The following is a 19,963-nucleotide window of genomic DNA, read 5'->3' as shown; positions in this document are numbered from 1 at the left end:
TAAATTTTATGAAATACGTCCTGGCTCTTATGCTCAGTAGAAAAATTACTTAGCCTTTGTAATTCTCAGTATCATCTTCAAAATAGGGTTTGTAAGAAAAGTTCTTTTTAAATAATTAAGTGGCATATTCATGTGTTATTATTGTTACTTTTTAAATTTAATTTTCAATTTGTCATGTTTGCTTATGATTTTTGAGCTCCTTAAGGTAGATACATGTGTAGCACAGGGTTTTGAACATAGTAGCTAGGTAGGCAATAAGTATTTGTTGATTGAGTTATAGAGAAACTTTTATAGCATGAGATGTCATGTCAACTGTTAAAACGATTTTATTAGTTAATTTTTTAAAAATTGAAGGTATGTTCATCTATATTTTGTTTATTTTTCTTCTGTTTTATGGTTGTGATGGTCATTTTTGCTCTGTATTTGTCTTTTAAAATTAGAAATCTTTATTTTCTTAAGGAGGGGAGAGGAAAAAATATATACCTCTTTCATTTTGGTAGCTCCTTGTTTGTATTTCTGTTTTATTCCAAAAGGTGGCAATGAGAGCTTTGGGGTTTGATGTGAAAAAAGCAGATGTACTAAAGATTCTTAAAGATTATGACCGAGAATCCACAGGCAAAATCACCTTTGAAGATTTTAATGAAGTTGGTATGTATTTTAATTTATTTTTTATGTTCGGAAATAATTGGGAAATTAGCCTGTTTCAGAACTTTACAGGAAAAGAGAACTTTTGTTATTTTTCTTGCTCCTGATACTTTTTTGTTATTGTTACAAAATACTGTAATATTTTTAAATTTCCGTAGTTTCATGGAGGAATGAAGTAATCTTAACAATTTTTTTTTCTGTGAGAAGACAGTGCAATTTTGTGTGAGTCATATTTATTTTTTGGTCTGTTTTGTTCTGAAGACTCTGAATTGTAATAAAATTAATATATAGGGAAACCTCAAAATGCATAGGAATGAATCCTTTTTTGTAGTGTAAACAGTTATCCTTTGCTTTTGGAGTTAGAACATTGAATTTTTAGAATGTTTAAAAATGGAAATATTGTCTGACTTTTTTCCTCTTGATGCTTTGTTTCATTTTTTTTGCTATTAAAATCTAGGAGTCTTTTCTAGGCTCTCCTTTTAGGGAGGCAGTGTTGATATTTGGTTAGAGAAAAAGCCCGTTGTTGATTTTTGCGTTAAGTATTAGGTTTGGTAGAAAAACCAACAGTGCTTAAAAGTAGTTTAGGTATAGTATAACTCAAGTGAGAAGTAGAAGAAAGAAATTTATTTCAAAACTTTTCTCAAAAGTTACATAATAGATAATTTCACATACTAGACTAGGCTAAGTTAAGGTAGTTACTTGATTTTTAAAAATTATTCCAGATGGTTTGGTGACTAGTTGTTGGCATTCAGTACTTTTTGACACCAAGAAGCAATAATCATACTGTGACAGTAATCTCTTTAAAAACTCTTAGAGCAACATATTTAATCTGTTTACTTTGATTATGCTTCTGGAATCTCAAAATTGTTCAAAATATTTTTTTCCCCCAAAATGAAATGCTAGTTTACTTTGAACTCTTAATTGCCTTGAAGTTTTGTTAGCAATCACTTTTCTCATCCCTTTCCAACAAACTAAGAAACAAAAAAGGTGGGTTAAGTGCCCCATTATAGTAGCCCTCAATATATGCATTATGGTATTTGATATAGTAGTAATCAGTGTATTAGTCAACCAGTATTTGTATCCTCTACTGATATAATACACTGCTAAAGCCCTGTAGGAGATTAAAGAAATAGTTATAAGCCAGAAACTGTACTTGTTAAAGAACTTATAATTAGTTAGACAAGATTTATACTCACTAAATAGTTCAGTAATGAGATGGAGTATGATTACTGGCTAAAATAAGTGGCATAGATATATCGATAAGCTATAGAAATTCTAAGGGGAAAGCCTATTTTGGTCTGTTTTAACTCGTGTAGCTTATAGATGAACTGAGATGTAAAATGCTAGATGATTAGTGAAGATTTGACTAGGTAGAGGGAAGTTTGGAAAGTATTGCAATAGGCATGTACCTACTATATGTAAAGCACTGGTCATTTCCTCGGTTAGCTTATATTCTACTGGGAGGGGGATATATCATTTACACAGTTAAGTATGTAATAATTTGAGGATTGATCAAACTGATAGCTGGGGGTAAAGGGGATTAAAAAAAGTTTCTCACTAGAGGTAGCATGCAAGCTGTGCCTTGAAGGACACTAGGATTTTAAGAGGCAAAAGTGAGGAGGGAGTATATTCTAGCCCAGAAATGAGAAATGGCATGTAAGCAGGACATTAGGCTATGTTGTAGATGAAATGGAGAGTAGATAAATAGAAGCAATTTGAAATCACTCTTTGAGGGGCGACCAGGTGGCTCAGCGAGTAAGAGTACCGGCTCCAGTGTTGGGACGACCTGGAGATCGAATCCTGGGCTCAGACACTCGGCACCACACCCAGAAATAACTGGCCGTGTAACCTTGAGCAAGTTACTTAACCCCGATTGCTTAAAAATATATATTAAAAAAAAAAAAGAAATCACTCTTTGGAAGGTAGGTGGAGCTAGATGATTGTTATTGTTAAGTTGTTTTTCAGTAGTGTACAACTTGGACCACATTGTAGTTTTCTTGGCAGACATTGTAGTGGTTTGCCATTTCCTTTGTGGTCCCCGTTTCATAGTTGAAGCCACTGAGGCCAATGGAGGTTAATTGACTTGCCCAAGTCACACAGTAAGTGTCTGAAGCTGGATTTGAACTTAGGTCCCTGACTTCAGGCCCAGTAGTCTGTCCACTGTGCCACCGGACTTCCTGGAGCTAAATGAGAGAGTGCTTTCAATGCCAAAGTCTTTTCTCTTAGAGGAAGTAAGGATCTGCTGAACTCTTCATTTTTGAAAAAACATTTCTTCCCTCTGTCTCTCACTGAGTTACACTACACATAAATGACTTTTCAGCATTGTTGGTTTTTCTCCTATGCCTAACACTTTCCCCACAGGAATAAGCTGGGGAGTGGCATAGGCAGATCTGTATTTTTGATAATGAACAATAATATTCAAATACTACTACTAGTAGCTAGCATTTATATAACACTTGAGATATGCATAGTGCTTTGCATATATTATCTTGTTTGATCCTCATTACACTTTTAGAGGTAGTTACTATTTTCTTTTTTTGCAAATTTTACAAAATTTACAAATTTTTCAAAGTAATTTACAAGTTAGAAAACTGAGGCTGACAGGTTAAGTGACTTGCTTAGCATTACACTGTAAGGGTGAGGTAGGATTTGAATTCAGGTCTTTTATTTGTCCAGGGCCAGAACCCCATAGGGTAGTAAATGAATAGAAAAAAGAGGATAGTTGTAAGAGATATTGTAGAGATAGAATCAACAAACATGACACAAGAACTGATTGGATATAGAGGAAGGTGTGAAGGGTTATAGGAATGACTCCAGGGTTATGAACTTATGTGACTAGAAAGAGAATGCTTCCTTCAACAGAAATAGGGATGTTAAGGCTGGATTTAGAGGGAGAGAGAAGTTCTGCTTTGGATTTGTTGAATTTTAGATGCCAGTGGAACATTTAGGAAATGATATCTGGCAGGAAGTTGGTAATTTGGGACTGTTATTCAGGAGAGAAATTAGAGCTGGGTTTATAAAAATTAGCCATCTGCATAGAGATGATAAAGCTGATGAGAGAGAGAGAAGACATACCAAGAGAGTATATATAGACAGAAGAGATGGCCTGGTTCATAGTGTTGAGGACCCCCAAATTTACCAGGCAGGAGATGAGTAGCAAAGTAGATGTAGAAGGAACAATCAGACAGTAACAGAACCAGGAGATAGCAGTGTCATGAAAAGGAGGGAGAGAGGGTGAGTGTCAAAAGATTTAAAGCAGTCAGTTAAGATGAGGAATGAGAAAGGGCCATAAAGCAGTTAAGTGAAGAGAGATTTGGAACCCTTAGAAAAAATAATTTGGGAATTTTTGTTTTTGGTGATTAAGTTTTCAATAACAAAATTTAATTTAAAAATGAGAAAACAGTAATAGAATAGTGGGGTTGGATGTCAGATTTGCAATTTGACAACTTAATTAGGGGCTAAGAAGCCAGTTGGCAGAGAGGTCATAGAAGCAAAGGGTGTAGATGGTTCTTTATAGGAGTTTAGCTGTTTGAGTGAGATGAAATAGATAAATATAGGATGATAATTTAAGATTGTCAGGACTAAGAAAAGGCTTTTTTAAGGTAGGAGAGACTTAGGCATGTTTTTAAGATTTAGCATAGAAGTTAAGGAGCATGGAGCTAAGGAATAAAGAGAGATTGGGGATGAGACAGGGAGTTATGTGGGGTGGAATAGGATCCAGAGCAGAAGTAGAATGTTTAACTTCTGCAAAGAGAAGAGCCATCTGTTCTACAAAGATGAGAATATGACAGATGATAATGGGGTTGAAAGATATGATCCAAAGGAATTTCAGAGTTCAAGATCATGAAAGTAGCCCAGGTCTAGATGTTGACGTGATGCTGTAGATGTGACCATGCCTGTGGATGGATAAAAATAGAACAATTCATGGGAGTTGTTGATGAACTTAGGGGCTAGAGTATTTCAAAGGAATGAGTAGCACATGAACAGTGGAAAAGAGTATAGTTTAAAAATGATGTGGTTGGTTGGAAAATTCCACATGAGGAAAAAAGTAGCTGGAATAGAAGGTTCCTAAAGAGAATAATGATTGGTAAAGTTGGAAAGGTAGCCGACCTTGAAAGCCAAACTGAGGAGTTTGAACTTTGTCTTCTAAGTGTCAGGATTCCATGACTTCTTGTACACAGGTGTGTCTGTGTGAATAAGGAAGGGCTTGGAAATCGTTAAAGATGTAACTGATGTTTGTGATCCAGCATTATCACTGCCCAACTCTGTGATATATGTTGTGTCTTAATACTTTTAGCAACTTACAGTATAGCTCACTGCACAAGACTGTCTCCAGGGAAACATACAACACAAGGAAATACAAATATAGACACCCTGGAAAGCCACGTAGGTAATCAGATACTCCAGAGCTAAACTGTTCAGCTGTAAAGGTCCCATCTGGCTCCCTTGTTGTCTCTTCTTTCAGCAGTCAGCTTTGCTGCACAAGAACCATTTTAGGAGACATGAATTCAGAAGCCTGAACTGTTACCTTTGTTTTTATCAGCTGGCTACAGGCAGCCTCAGAAAGGGAGAGAGGCTGGCACCTTTCTCAATCCTTTTGACAGTAAGTTATTACCTTTCTGCCCCACCGAAAATTGTCCTGCTTTGCTGATTGTGGTGTATGTGAGGTATATATGTGAGCTATTGAAAATGTTTGAGTAGTAGAGTGAATCCTAAAAATGGCATAGGTTTGATTGATGAGGAAAATACTGGGGTCAAGAAGACCAGTTAAGTGATTATTCTAAAAATCCACATATGGAGGGAATGAAGACCCAAACTAGAGTGATCCTGGTGTGACTAGAGAAGAAAGGTTTAATAAGAAACACTTTGAAAGAAGAATCGAGACTCTGACATGACCGACAGCTTCACAGGAAGTGAAGGAGAATCAATCAGTAAACATTTATTAAGAGCCTACTATGTGCCAGGCATTGTGAATACAAAAAGAGGAAAAAATCCCTGTCCTCAAGGAGTTTACATTCCAATGGGAGAGACAACATGTAAACAAAGCAAACTATATATAGAATAAATAGGAAACAATTAAAAGAAGGAAAGCACTGGATTTAAGATGGGTTAGTGAAGGCTTCCTGTATAAGGTGGGATTTTACTTAGAACTTAAAGGAAGTAAGGTAGGCTATTAGGTAGAGCTTTCCAGAATGTTTTGAGCTGAGAGATGGAATATTTTATTCATGGACTAGCCAGGAGGCCAGTATCATTGAATCAAAGAGTCCATGTTGGGGAGTGAGGTGTAAAATGACAGGAAATGTAGGAGAAGGCTAAGTTGTGAAGGGCTTTGAATGACAAACAGAACATTTTATACTAGCAGTACTTTATATTGCTCGAGGCAATCTGAAGCTACTGGAGTTTCTTGAGTGGGGGGGGGGGTGACATGATCACACCTGTGTTTGGGGAAAATCACTCTACTGACTGAATGGAGAATGGATTGGAATTGAAGAGAAACTTGAGACAGGCAGTCCCACCATTGACTCTTGTACTAATTAAGGTGCAAGGTGAGGAGGGCCTGTGCTAGAGTGGTGGCAATGTTGGGGGACAGAAGTAGATGTATTGGGGAGATGTTTCAAAGGTGTCATTGACAGGCCTTGGCAACAGATTGGATATGGTGGAGTGAGACACAGTGAGGAATCCAGGTTGACTCCTGAACTGAGAGCCCGGGACTGGGAGGATGGCAGTGCCATCCATTTACAGTAATAGGGAAGGTTTCGGGGTAAGGATGACAAGTTCAGTCTTGGATTTATTGAGTTTAAGATCTCTCCTGGACATCCAGTTCAAGATGTCTGAAAGGCAATTGGAAATGCAAACTTGGAGGCCGGCAGAGAGATTGGGGCAGGAAAGGTAGATTTGAAAATAATCAGTTTAGAGATAGTAATTAAATCTCTGGGAGCTGATGAGGTCATCAAATGAAGTAGTATGGAGGTGGCTGAGAAGACGACCCTGGCTAGAACCCTGAGGGTTGCTTTTGGTTAGAGGGTGTGATCAGAATGAGCATCTAGTGGGGCGGCCAGGTGGCTCAGCGAGTAAGAGCACCGGCTCCAGTGTCGGGATGACCTGGATCCAGTCCGGGCTCAGACACTCAGCACCACACCTAGAAATAACTGGCCGTGTAACCTTGAGCAAGTTACTTAACCCCCATTGTTTAAAAAAAAAAAAGAATGAGCATCTAGCAAAGCAAACAGTCAGATGGGTAGAAGGAGAACTAGGAGAGTGGTGTCCCAAAAACCTAGAGAGAAGAGAGGATCAAAGAGGAGAGAGTGATCCACAGTGTCTAAGGCTGCAGAGAAGTCAAGGAGAAAGAGAACTGAGAAACAGCCATTAGATTTGGCATCGAAGATCATTAGAAACCTTGGAGAGAGCAGTTTTGGTGGAAGGGGTTAAGAAGATAGTGAGAAGGGAGCAGCTAGGTGGAGCGTGGATAAAGCACTGGCCCTGGAGTCAGGAGGACCTGAGTTCTAATTCAGCCTCAGGCACTTGACACTTGCTAGCTGTGTGACCTTGGGCAAGTCATTTAACTCTGATTGCCTCACCAAAAAAAAAAGAGGAGAGAAAGTAGAGACATTATATTGTAAATGACCTTTTTGAGGGATTTAGCTACAAAGAACAGAAGAGATATAGGATGATAGGTAGCAGGGATGGAAGAGATCAAGTGAGGGTTTTTTAAAGGTAGGGGCTGGGTAGGGGCTACAAAGGCATGTGTGTTGGCAATAGGAAATGAACCAGTAGAGAGGGAGAGAATAAAAATAAGTGAAAGTGGGGATGGCAGAGGGGACAATCTGTTGGAGGAAGAGGGGATGGAAGGAAATCACTTGAACAGGTAGAGGGGTTAGACCACTTTATCATGTGAAACAAGTGTAGTAGGAAAAAGTCACAGAAGGCACATGAGTGATAGGAGTTGAGGAAAAGAGGTGAGAAAAGGTAGTTCATGGCAAATGGCTTCCTGAATAATAGGTAGAATGTGTCATTAACAGAGATAAAAAGTTTAGGGGATATTCTGGGCTAAGCCTGATTCAGGCCAATATAGTGATTCATAATCTGGGTTCAAATGCATTAAGACACTTAATGAACCATAAAATGCAATAAAAATGACTTAAAAGAATTGGAAAGGATATTGTTCCTAAAGTTAAAAAAGAAAGCAATTCAGATAAAATGGCTTATTTTTTTCTTTTTCTCTGCATTTACAGTGGTGAACTAGGTCAGAAAGGAGTCCATTGTAAAAGTAGGAATTTTGGTAAAACTTAGCTCTAATACTAAATTGGACACTTAACTCTAAAGGCTGGGCTTTTTTTGCCGTTTTAGAGAGCTGAGATTGAGGAATAGGAGTAGTTAAAACATGTGAACCTTGAAGAGGACAGAATAGAGATGCAAGAGGCTTAGACTTAAATTCAGTCCAAGAAGACCCATTGTTATGGGTTGGGAAGAGGAAGAAAAGTCAGCAAAGGAGAGAGAAGTTCTTAACCTTTTTTTGTGTTGTAGACCTCTCTGTGTCATGAACCTGTTGGAAGGCTGGTGAAGCTTATGGACTCTTCAGAATAATATTTTTAAATGTATAAGTCAAGGTAACAAGTCTTTTTTTAAGCACTTCGTGTCAGGTACTGTGCTCAGCTCCGGAGATTAAGCATAGTATATATAGGTTTACAAAGCAAGCCAATTACTGAAACATGTTATCAAAATATTAAAAAAAATTCACAGTCCATAAGTTATGAACCCCTGTTGTGGAAGATACTGTATTGTAGTGTAGATTATAGTAGTGGAAGGATAATTTATTTGCACTATAACTTTAAATTCGCATTTGTGCGCAGATGCAGTTATATTTACATTGTGCACAGACCGTTGAATAAAAAAAAAAAGATGGGTAAATGACTTAGAAATAATGCTTACATTTCCATCCTGCCTTGATGACTTAGAGCTGTATTTGCTAAACTGATTTGACCATGAAATATTTCTGAACTTGAAATGTTTTGACAGAACTCATAACTGCTGTTCCAGGGAATTGTGGTGCTATGGATTATCTTCTCTCCCCTGAGGATAAAGGAAGGTTGAGGAAATTTTGTCATGAGACAGAAAAAGTTAACCCTATTTTCATACAGAAAAATTTAGACATGTAAATGATAATATCTATTATTTTCTTAACATTTTATTGTATTTTTAATGTTTTAGTGATGATTTTTTTTACATCACTTCCCACACTTTATGTCACTATCCACAGACTCTCTAATGGAATTCTCCTTTGTAGCAAAGAAAATTTAACAGAATACATTGGTCATATCTGAAAACATATACCTTATTCCTCACTTCTAGGTTACCACCTTTCCTGAGGACTGAGGATATGCTTTTGGAAATTCTGTTGAGTCACCGCATTGATTGGAGTTCTGAAATATTTCAGTGTTTTCTTTTATATCGTTGTGTAAATTCTTTTCTTGGAGCAGTTGATACTAGTTTCCCCATAAATCGTAGAGGGGGGAAATAGTGTCAACATTGAAATTCTCACAGAACCTTCATTTATATCATGTGGAACACTAATGTTTCGTGCAACTTAGTTTGAGAAATCTCTGTCTTTTTTTTGGGGGGGGAGAGCAGGGCAAAGTGACTTGCCCAAGGTCACACAGCTAGTGTTAAGTGTCTGAGGCCAGATTTGACCTCCTGACTCCCGGGCCAGTGCTCTCTATTAACTGCCACCTAGGTGCCACTAGTTTGAGAAGTCTTAATTTAGAAGCTTGTCAGTATAATTGTTTTCATTTTGAGATCAAGGTAGAGGAAACTTCTTTAGTCCTTTCATTAGTTTCATTTAACTCTTTGCATTTTTCAAAATTGTGTCTCACCACCCATTTTACCATGCTTAATTAAGACCAGCAAATCCAATTATCTATATAACAAAAGAGAATTCCATCAGTAAGACACGGGTCCTTACTCTATACCTGGGCATCTTCTTCACACTTTACCTTGAGAATGTACTCTGGAAGAGCAGACACTAGTAGACAGATTGCCAGAAATAACTTCCTGCCAAGGTGGTTTTAATGGAAGGAAAAGGATATTGGTTTTGGTATCATTGACAATGAGCTCTAGACCCTTTAATTATAGTGGAATGTGGGTTAAATGACTTTTGTCTTTTTGAGATGAGAAATTTTTCTGTTGAGAATGGCAGATAGTGTCTGAGGAAAGAGAAAATTCATAACTTCTAAGGAGTGTACTAGGCAGCGTGGTTTTGTAAATGTCTATACACACATGTATATACTCACATACATATGTTTGTGTATATATTTAAGTGTTGGTCATGTACTGCGAATGGACAGTGAGCCCAGCCTAGCTTTGAATAGAAGATTGAATGGGATCAAATTTGAGGCAATTCATAGAGCTTTCATGATCCTGGCCTACTTGCTGTCACAAAGCCCATATTTTTAGCGCTAATATGCTCCCAGTAATGACATTCAAAAGTGAATCATGGTTAACGGTGATTTCATAAGAATCAAAATTGCACATGACCCAAAGGTCAATGGGAAGTTGCACGATGAGGTCTATGTAGGTTTTAGTGTATTAACAACAATGAAATGCCTAAAATAATGCAGAGATATTAAGGATGTATGTGGGTAGAAAAGGAGGCATTCCCAATAGAGCGTCAAGAGTGTGGAATAAGAGATGGCCTTCAGGCTACTCTGGTTTTCACAGAGTGTTAAATGGATTTTGTCTTTTATCTCCAGCACTTAGCACAATGCCTTACACATAAATAGGTTTTCTGTGAAGTTTTTTCAGAAAGACACGGATAAGAATAGTGCAAGTATGAAAAGGAAGGACTGCTACGTTAGAGAATCCTTCCACATATTAGATTGCTACCTTTCAAGTAAGGAGCTATTGAAATAAAGTATTTGTAATTCACATAGCAGGCTGATTTTTTATTTGTTTGTTTTTGGGGCAGCTAGATACCACAGTGGATAGAGTGCTGAGCCTGCTATCAGGAAGACATCTTCCTGAGTTCAAATTTGATCTTGGACACTTCTTAGCTGTGTGACCCCGGGCAAATCACTTAATCCAGTTTGTCTCAGTTTCCTTATCTGTAAAATGAGCTGGAGAAAGAAATGGCAAACCAGTCCATTTTCTTTGCCAAGAAAACCCCAAATGGGGTTGAGAGGAGTTGGGAATGACTTAAAACGACTGACCCACTACAACAATAAAAGTAGGCTGTTTAGCATACGTATCAATATTAGCATTGATTTTGGGGAAGTGCAGAGGCTGGCTCTTTATGTTGTGGATACTTTATATAAACACTTTTATTCAGATTAAATTGATCATTTTCTAAACTGACTGCATACCACTACAGATGTCTCATGTTTTAAGCATATCCATTTAGTCATTTTTGGATTTACACGTTTTCTAAAGTAGGGAACAAATTTGTTGTATATGCAGGCATCCCTTGTTTTAAGCATATTCAGTAAGTAAGAGGCAGAACAGTGAGAGACGGAAAAAAGAGAAAATGTTATGTGAGAAATAAAAATTAAATCTTTGTGGACAAAGAGCAGATGTTTGAGTCACATTAAGGATGAAATCATTTTAAAGGGAATAAGGGAAAACTTTGCAGAGAAACGTGCCTCTAAATTAGGAAAACTTGGTTCTTTTTAGTTATATGCTTTCCTTTACCCGGAATTTACTTTACCTTTTTGTGTAAAATATCTACCAGTTTTTTTCTCTCTGAGGGTTGGGTATATATTACATTTTTGTTTTTGTATTTCCTTACACATTTCCTGGCATAATTGTAGTCCATTGATTAATATTTGTTGACTTGAATTGAAACACAGAGGACACAAATCTTGAGTGTGCTGGAGCTGGGAGGTGGGGTGGGTAGATGGGAGTCCCTTACCCCTTTGGCAAATTTCATTTGTACCTAAGTTTAAAAAAAAAAGCAAAACCAAGGCAGTGATTGATCTAGTAGAGTTACCTTCTCTTATGTAGATTTAGAGAATTAATACTGTTACTGGAGTAAATAATCATAGGTACAAAATTGTTATGCCTTCATCTCCTCACCACCATACTGTTTGTTCCATTCCCTTACTATCTGATTTCTCTCCCTATTATTTTAAAGAAAATGTTCTTTTAGCTCTAATTGCCCTTGAATTCAGTAGCATTTGACATTGTAGGCCACCTCTCCTGTATAATCTCTTATGTGTAGAAGCATACTGCCTTGTAAATTCCTTCCCTCTTTTTCTGTCTCCTCCATTGGTTCCTATGAGGTGGATGTTTTACATGATTTTCTTGGCTTCTCTCTTCTTTTTTCTCTGAACTCTTCATCTTGCCAATTTAATCTATTTCTATGGCTTCAGCTATCATATCTAGGCTGATGGTTCCCTCTCCCAAGTTCTTGCTTAACCTTTCTAATCTGTTTAGAGAAAATAATACAATTTTTTAAAAACTCATACTTGTGAGGCTTAAACGAGGTAGTGTATGTAAAGCTCTTTCCAGATTTTAAAACGCCACGTGAAATGCCGTGTGTCATCATCATCATTGACCATATTTACTTATCTCTATTATCTCTATGACTTATCAGTGTCTCAAACTTAACTTGTGCCCAATAGAGCTTATCATATTTTTCTCAAACCCTGCTTCTTCTACCTTCACTATTTCTGTTATTCATTTAGTCCGTAGTGTTTTTAATCTTTGAATCTTTCTAGTCTCTAGTATCCATTCATTAACTGTTGCCTCGTGGCACAGTGGATAAAGTGCTGAACTGAAAGTCATGAGTCTTGGCTTTAAATTCCATCTCAGTCGCTTACTAGCTTTGTGACCCTTGAGAAGTAGTGTAACAATTGATTTCTAAAATGCGAACAATAATATTTATATTACTTATCTCATAAAGTTGTTGTGAGAAAAGTATTTTGAAAAACTTAAAAAAACTTAATTCCTCTTTACATTTTGTTATTATTTTTGCTGCTACTACAGCATAGGCCTTCATCATTTTATTCTGCCAGTATTATTGTAGTAGCCTCTTAATAGATTTTCTAATTTCCACTTTCAGTTCATTGATTCTGTTATTGTTCTTCACTTTGCTGCCAGATATCTTTCTCATGCATCGATCATATATTATTCCTCTCTTCAAAAATCTTTCAAGAGTATAGACTCTGGAAGGATCCTCAGAGAAAGTCTAATCCAATCCTCTAAATTTCACAGATGAGATTGCAGTCCAGAAGAGTTAGTTGACTTGCTAGTTAAGTCATACACCAAGAAAGTTTCAGATCCAGGGTTTGGATCTGTTTTTTCTAAACCTAGTACTCTTTCCATTTATACTGCATTACCTGCGTTTTTTATGTTCTACAATTCCATCCTTATTTTATACTGCTCTTTTCTTATGTACTTAAGTGCTAGAAAAAATTCTTCTGCTCATTGTCCTCTGTAGTTAGCATACACTTTGCCACCTCTGTACCTTAAAAGAGCACTATTTGCTAACTAGGGAGAGGATTCATGAAAAAGATTTTTGGAATTCTGAAGTGGTACTTTAACTGAACTTTTCAGTTCGATCGTTTTTCCATCATGTCCAATTCTCCATGACTCCGTTTGTGGTTTTTCTGGCAAAGATACGAGAGTAGTTTGCCATTTCCTTCTTCAGATCATTTTATAGATGAGGAAACTGAGACAAACAGGGTTGTGACTTGTCGAAGATCACACGGCTAGTGAGTGTTTTAGGCCTGGATTTGAACTCTGGAAAAATAAGGCTTCCTGACTCCAGGCCCTGCACTCTATCCACTGCACTTTAAAGGACAGCAGTTTAACAAGTGGACATTTTAGAATAAGGAAAAGCGTGATCTCTAAGGTTTAGAGATGGTTAAATTTTTGTCTCATCTTATTCACTTAGCACAAATGGTTCATCCAACATGTTGGGGCCTTCTTTATGTTTTCCTGACATCACATAGATACAGCATGTGGGATGTCCAGTTACTCTAGTTATGTGATTTACCCATTTTTGTTTCTGGCCATGCTGGTGCTACATTAGATGGATAACTTAGGAGTAAAGAAGACTTGATTTTGAATCTAACCTGAGATACTTATGACTGTGTGGTCTTGAATAAGTTACTTAACCTCTTTCAGCCTCAGTTTCCTCATCTGTAAAATGGTATAATAATAGCACCTGCCTCACAGGGTTGTTAGGAGAATCAAATGAGGGTAAAATATGTAAAGAACTTTGTGAACTTTAAAGTACTATATGCATATTACCTATTATTATTCTCTGACCACTCTTACATGGCTTCTGCATAATGTCATGTGCTGTAGTGTACTGACACTCACTGTGCACATATCTGTTGTTCTTTGAGTGATCCTTACCTTCATTTCTTTGGACAATCTAATTTATCATGATTCACAGCCATATATATTATCACCAGAATATTGGTGTTCAAAAAATTGACCTTTGTTTCAGAGAGAAGCATAGGAGTAATTAAAATTGTGCAGTTCCCCAGTGGAAGTCTAGCCCATTCTCTTCCTCCTGTCTAATTCTGGGTTGCTCATTTTACATTTGAACTGCCTCTCCAAGATGTATGTATTGATGGATGAGTTCTATCTGTTGTTCTTTCAGCTATATATGATAATCTGGATAACAGGTAGGTTTTTCTACTTGTTTTTTTCCTGTGTGGTTAGTTAGGTCAAATTCTTTTGAGTGATTGTGGATGTCATTTAAGGATGTTTGGGGGCATGTTGTAATCAGCACAATATCGTCTGAAAACAGTTGCATCTCACCTGTCTCTCCCTAAGATCAAACTATCTCTTTAATAGGGAAATCCCTTTCTATTTAGGTTCAGGGTGGTATTACCATCCATGACAGTGGCAAATATGAAACAAATTAATGATAATAATAATAATTACTATAAGCCCCATTAAAGAAAAGGAATGGAGTCTTATCTAAACTTTTTATGTCACCCAGTATCCAAGTCCTTTGCAGATAGGCAGTCAATAAGTAGTTGCTGAATTAAATAATACCGTAAAAAAGTCTGGTCTATTTTTCCATCAAATTGTTTCCTAGATTATTGCAATATATCATGTCATTTTCTATTCTTGATTTTGAAAAAATTCTTACGTAATGAAGATCAAATTATATTAGCCCATAAAGGAATATAATTTCTTTTATTTGAACTAATATTTAGTCAGTTCTTTGTAGTAATTTTCTTATTTTCATTTCATATAGGATCATGCACCTAAAAATCTTAACTGTATAAAATAACTATATATGCTTAGGTATCAATTCCTAGTTAATCAAATATGACCACACTTCAAAACAGAACATTTGCAAAAGGATTATATGGATATAGAAATCTTAAATAGTTTATAGAGTCACACCATTAAAGCTCCATTGGGATAAGAATTTATACATCTTGAATTCCCATCTGTTCCCCAAAATCACCCTGTTGCTTCTTTAAGTACATTACTACTTTTGGCAAGCTGCTTTTTTGATTCACCTGTCATGTAAATTATTTAATTGGACAAGAGCATTCCTTTTCTTCCTGTTCTGCTTTTTGTTGGAAATAATTTTTTTTTTAAGAGTTGAGTATGTGCCACATAGTTAAATGTGTAATTTTATTTTAGTGTTCGAGTTGTATACATGCCAACTTCTTTTTGATTGAATATTTATGAGCTTTGGTGTTCTGCATATTTATAGTAATATACTTCAATTAGTTTTTTGGAAGGCATGTTGGACAAAAGATTTAAAATTGATGCAAAAAGAAAACTATTTAATAAATGCTTAAGTGATAAGATGTTAATATGAATAGGTACTTTTTTTTTTTAAAGCCTATCCAACTAAAGGATAGAAATTATCAGTAAAACAATACTGAGCATGTGGGATACTCAAATTTTAATTTTTTCTTGTTCACTAAACAGAGTATTTTCCTTATATAATAACACATTCTTATTGGTTCTATAAATTCTCTCAGGAATGAGTTATTTTTAATGTGCACAATGAAAGTCCAAGATACATAGCCATATATAGTGTGTAGACTAATAGGTAGAAACCAGACATGTTTGTTTTGATAATTTAAAAATTTTATGCATGAAGTATAATATTTTCACACCACAAATTTATCTGTTTGATTAGTGTATTTAATGACAGATGTGAAAAATAAAACAACCAATAAAATGTAACCCTTGTTTTAAGTTTTCATACTGGACACAACTGAAACGACTCAGCAACAACAAAATACTTTTTGAAAGCTGCAGTTGAAATTCACATTTAAATAATGTAATTTGGCATGAAACACATTGGGGTGTCGCAGAAGGAGAGAGGGCCCAGGTCAGCAAGACCCGGGTTCATGGCACATAGTGAGTAAGCCACTTTCAGGTGGCACTGTGCCAGATAACTATTTTAAGATGATAAGCTGCAGACTTATGTGCCACTCTGCCTTGGTAGGGATTTCTTCATTGGAAATTCCTTTATCAGTGAAATCCTAGGTCCAGTTCAAAGAATAATAGTGATTTGGCAGTTATAAAAATGATTAAAACTTCATAAAATTAATACACTTATTTTTAGTCAGATTCCTGAGTTACTGTCTTGTTAATTAGAATGAGCTACTAATCCAGTTTTACAAATAGTTTTAGAATTTATGAACTTAGATGTTTTACATCTACATAAATTAGTAGAGCCTCCTTCCTGAGCAACTTGGGTGTGCTACAGACATATTTTCTATTTTTTCAGCTTCCTGCAAACCTTTGCCATAACTGTATTCCTTATTTTGGATTCAGAGCCACATTTTTTAATGAGTGGGGGAGGAAAGGAGAGTCATTTCCTATTTCTTAAAGTATGTGGCTCTTGTAAGCACAGTGACTCGAACAGGAAGAAGTCATCTGTTGTTGCCTAACTCAGGCTATATGTATGTGCATCTAATCTACTGACACTGGTTGATTCTTTTGATGCAAAGAACCTGTTAAAGTAAAAAAAATGTTAGTAGCCTAAGTGAAAAAATATTTAGTCGAACCACTTAATTACATAAATAGGACTTCTGATTATGAAAATGTTGATATCATAATACTTTTAGTTAACAAAATAGCTTTTTATAGAATTTTTTTGAATTATTTTGTGGTTGCTCTACTGTTAAAACTAGAGCATAAAATTCTTCAGGGCAGGAAGTATGTCTTATATTTTTGTGTCCTTTGTGTTGATTATCAGGGTACTTGATGAATAATCAAGTCTCAATAAATACTGCTCCTTCCCACCTCCCATTCCTTAGAGCAACTATATTGTCTTAATTTTATACTAGTATCTATTATGAAAAAAATATATATGTTATAGAACTCTAAAAATTAGCTATCTAAATTTTAGTTCTCCAACTCTAGATAAACAATAATCATAGATACTTGATCCTGCTGATTTATATGGAGAACAGAGAAAAGATCTGTCATGTAAAATTGTATACATAACTGTAGTTAAGATATCTTTATTATTCTAAGAGTTTTAAATTTTCTTTTAAACTTTTTTTTGAACTTTAGTGACAGACTGGATTTTGGACAGAGATCCACAGGAAGAAATACTGAAAGCATTTAAATTATTTGATGATGATGATTCAGGCAAAATAAGCTTGAGAAACTTGCGACGGGTTGCTCGAGAGTTGGGCGAAAACATGAGTGATGAAGAGCTTCGAGCCATGATAGAAGAATTTGATAAAGATGGTGATGGAGAAAGTAAGTTTGGAGTAAAACCTGTCGTCAGATTTTATCTTAGTAGCATTGCTGATAATTTTATATGTGGCTTTTGGTCCAACTGTCCTTACTTAGTTGTTATTTTTGGTACTAAGAGCTGGCTCTTGGCAAAAGTATGAATTTAAATTTGTCTTTGTCCTCCCAAAGCCTTCCCTTTCCTTATCTTTTCCTCCTGTAGTATTCCTTCTTTTTCCTGCAGAAGTCTAGTGCCTTCTTATTTGATATGTCATACCTCAGTGAATTTTAGTTATTATTTTCCCTCTCTGAGGAATATTTCAAATTTTATCTCCTTGTGAAATAGGGGACTCTGTAGCTTGTGAATATGAGTTTTTGGTATTAGCAGTAACTGAGGCAGTGCGGCATAGTGGGGGATATAGTGCTAGTCCTAATAATGTAAGAAAGAAAACCAGGAAGGCATTTTGGGCAAAGAAACCAACCTTTATTAAGAGAACCAAAGGTGGGGTCTACAATCCTCCCAGTATGGTCTGAGACCCTGAGATACAAAATTGATTTATTTATAGGTCTTTTGATGTATGTATGGTGAAAAAGGGCTTGCTATTATGCAAATCAGTGTCCTTTTACTAAAGCAGCCTCTTGTGAAAAACAGGGTCCTTTTACATCTGAAGCTCAAGGCAGATAACTACATTTTAATATAAAGATTAACATATAAATATGATTATTATGGTCACACATGTAAGATACACAGTTTATAATGATTTAGTTACACTTCTAAGTTTAACTGACACAGGAATCACCTAGGAACTACATCATAGTTTGGTTACTTAAGGTTTTTAATCTGGGTCTGTATTCTTCCTATAAATCATACAGTTAACTTCTTATTCTATCAAGATAATTACAGCTAATAAATGATATTACACAAAGCACTCAAGACACTGATTATTGATCTTTCCCATTTCAACAGTCAAGCCTGAGTTTGAATCTTGCCTCAGACCCTTATGAGTTGTTTGACCCTGGGCCAGTCAGTTAACTTCTCAGTGCCTTATTTTCCTCACTGTAAAATGGCAATAACAAAATCACTCTCACAAGATTGGGAGAAAAAGCATGATGCTGCAATGTAAAATGCTTTTCATACCTTAAAGTGCTGTATAAATGTGAACTATTATTATGTAAATAATAGGTGGAGGGGATATATCTTAGTAGGGGCCGAGACTGTCCATAGTTAGCTTAAAAAAATTATACCATGGAAGGAGAGGTAGTATGGCATAGAGCTCTGGACTTGGAGTCAGAAGGTCTGGGATCTAGGTAGCTTTGTGATCTTGACCAAATCACTTAATCCTCCTGGGCTTCAGTTTCCTCATCTGTTAAATAACAGGATTTTCACTAAGACCCCTTTCACGTTTTGAAATTCTATGAATATTCTGTGAAAAACCAAGATTTTAGGAGAAGAATATTTTGACTCTCACTCTTAATTTTGGTCAAATTTCATTATTTTTCAGCACAAATTATTTTGATTAGATAAATTATTTTTCTTTTTTTTCTTTTCTTTTTGGAGGGGGGAGGGCAGAGCAATTGGGGTTAAGTGACTTGCCTAAGGTCACACGACTAGTAACTATTAAGTGTCTGAGGCTGGATTTGACATCAGGTCTTCCTGATTCCAGGGCTGGTGCTCTATTCACTTTGCTACATAGCTACCCCTATAGAAAATTTTTTTAATCTTGGATGAAAGTAACCATTGAAAACCTATGGGAAAAAAATATATGTGTGTATGTATGTATGTTCATTCTTACTGTATTTTGTGTTACTGTACTGTAATTCAGGGTCCCCAGTCTTTTTTTTTTTTTCAAAATTTCAAAAAACTACTTTTTAAATTCTCCTTATCACTGGGCTAAGAGGTATGATGGTAATGACTTCCTCAAACACCTCCAGAGGTAATGCTACTAATATTGGCTGAAAAGATAAATGTGTACCAAACAGCTCTTTATGCACTAGGAACCCCTGAAGCAGGATTTTTGCTTGGTAGCTCGTATTGCTGTTTGAAGAGCCTAATGATTGGGAGACTGCCTCTTCGACTCCACCTTGATCTGAAGCCTTTGCTTAAGAAAAGCAGCTTCTTTCATTATGTATCATAACTGCATGCTAGGCGTCTCTGTCACTGTCTCCTGCTCTTGTCTCACAGTAGGTCACAGCCATGATCCTTTGCTTAAAGCTCGGTTCAGTACATCCTTGAAGCGTTTCTTTTGCCCTCACTGCTTGTGATTATTCCATCTCAGCCCACTTTAGAACAGCTGCTTGGGTATCCTGCTGTCATCCATCCTTTGCTTAGGTCCAACTCGACTGAGCTGTTATGAGGAACATTGCTTTATTGCTTGAAGTCAGTATGCTTTGTTATTGATCTTGCCTTTGCTGTTTAATGTTCAGTTGGGTTATTTTGTAACCTATCTGTAATGTCCATTATGAAAAAAAATAATCAGAAATTTAACCTGCCACATCATTGCCTTATTCTGAAATTCCCTCCATTTTTCATTTTTTCATGTACATGCCTAAAGTTAGGCTCTCAAAAGACTTGGGAAGTTAGACATGCCACTGTCTTCTGGAAGTATATCTGTCCTGACCACTTAGACCTTAGGGCTTTGTTCCCCCCCCC

General features: G+C 36.3%; 2 protein-coding genes across 2 annotated transcripts in view; one reads left to right on the top strand and one right to left on the bottom strand.

Annotated features, from left to right (window-relative positions):
- Positions 1–19,963, bottom strand: part of POLR3G (RNA polymerase III subunit G) — a 527,072-nt gene that overhangs the window by 163,757 nt on the left and 343,352 nt on the right. The window lies entirely within an intron of this gene.
- Positions 1–19,963, top strand: part of CETN3 (centrin 3) — a 34,871-nt gene that overhangs the window by 4,804 nt on the left and 10,104 nt on the right. The window contains exons 3-4 of the mRNA XM_069085079.1: positions 534–648; positions 17,149–17,340. Of these exons, the coding sequence (XP_068941180.1) occupies positions 534–648; positions 17,149–17,340 (307 nt within the window). The remainder of the gene's footprint in view (positions 1–533; positions 649–17,148; positions 17,341–19,963) is intronic.

Source organism: Petaurus breviceps, unplaced genomic scaffold, assembly GCF_028583685.1.
Source record: "Petaurus breviceps papuanus isolate PSGF00001 unplaced genomic scaffold, PetGlider_PUasm1.0 175, whole genome shotgun sequence".
Classification (NCBI taxonomy): domain Eukaryota; kingdom Metazoa; phylum Chordata; class Mammalia; order Diprotodontia; family Petauridae; genus Petaurus; species Petaurus breviceps.
This window is presented reverse-complemented; position numbering and strand designations above follow the sequence as displayed.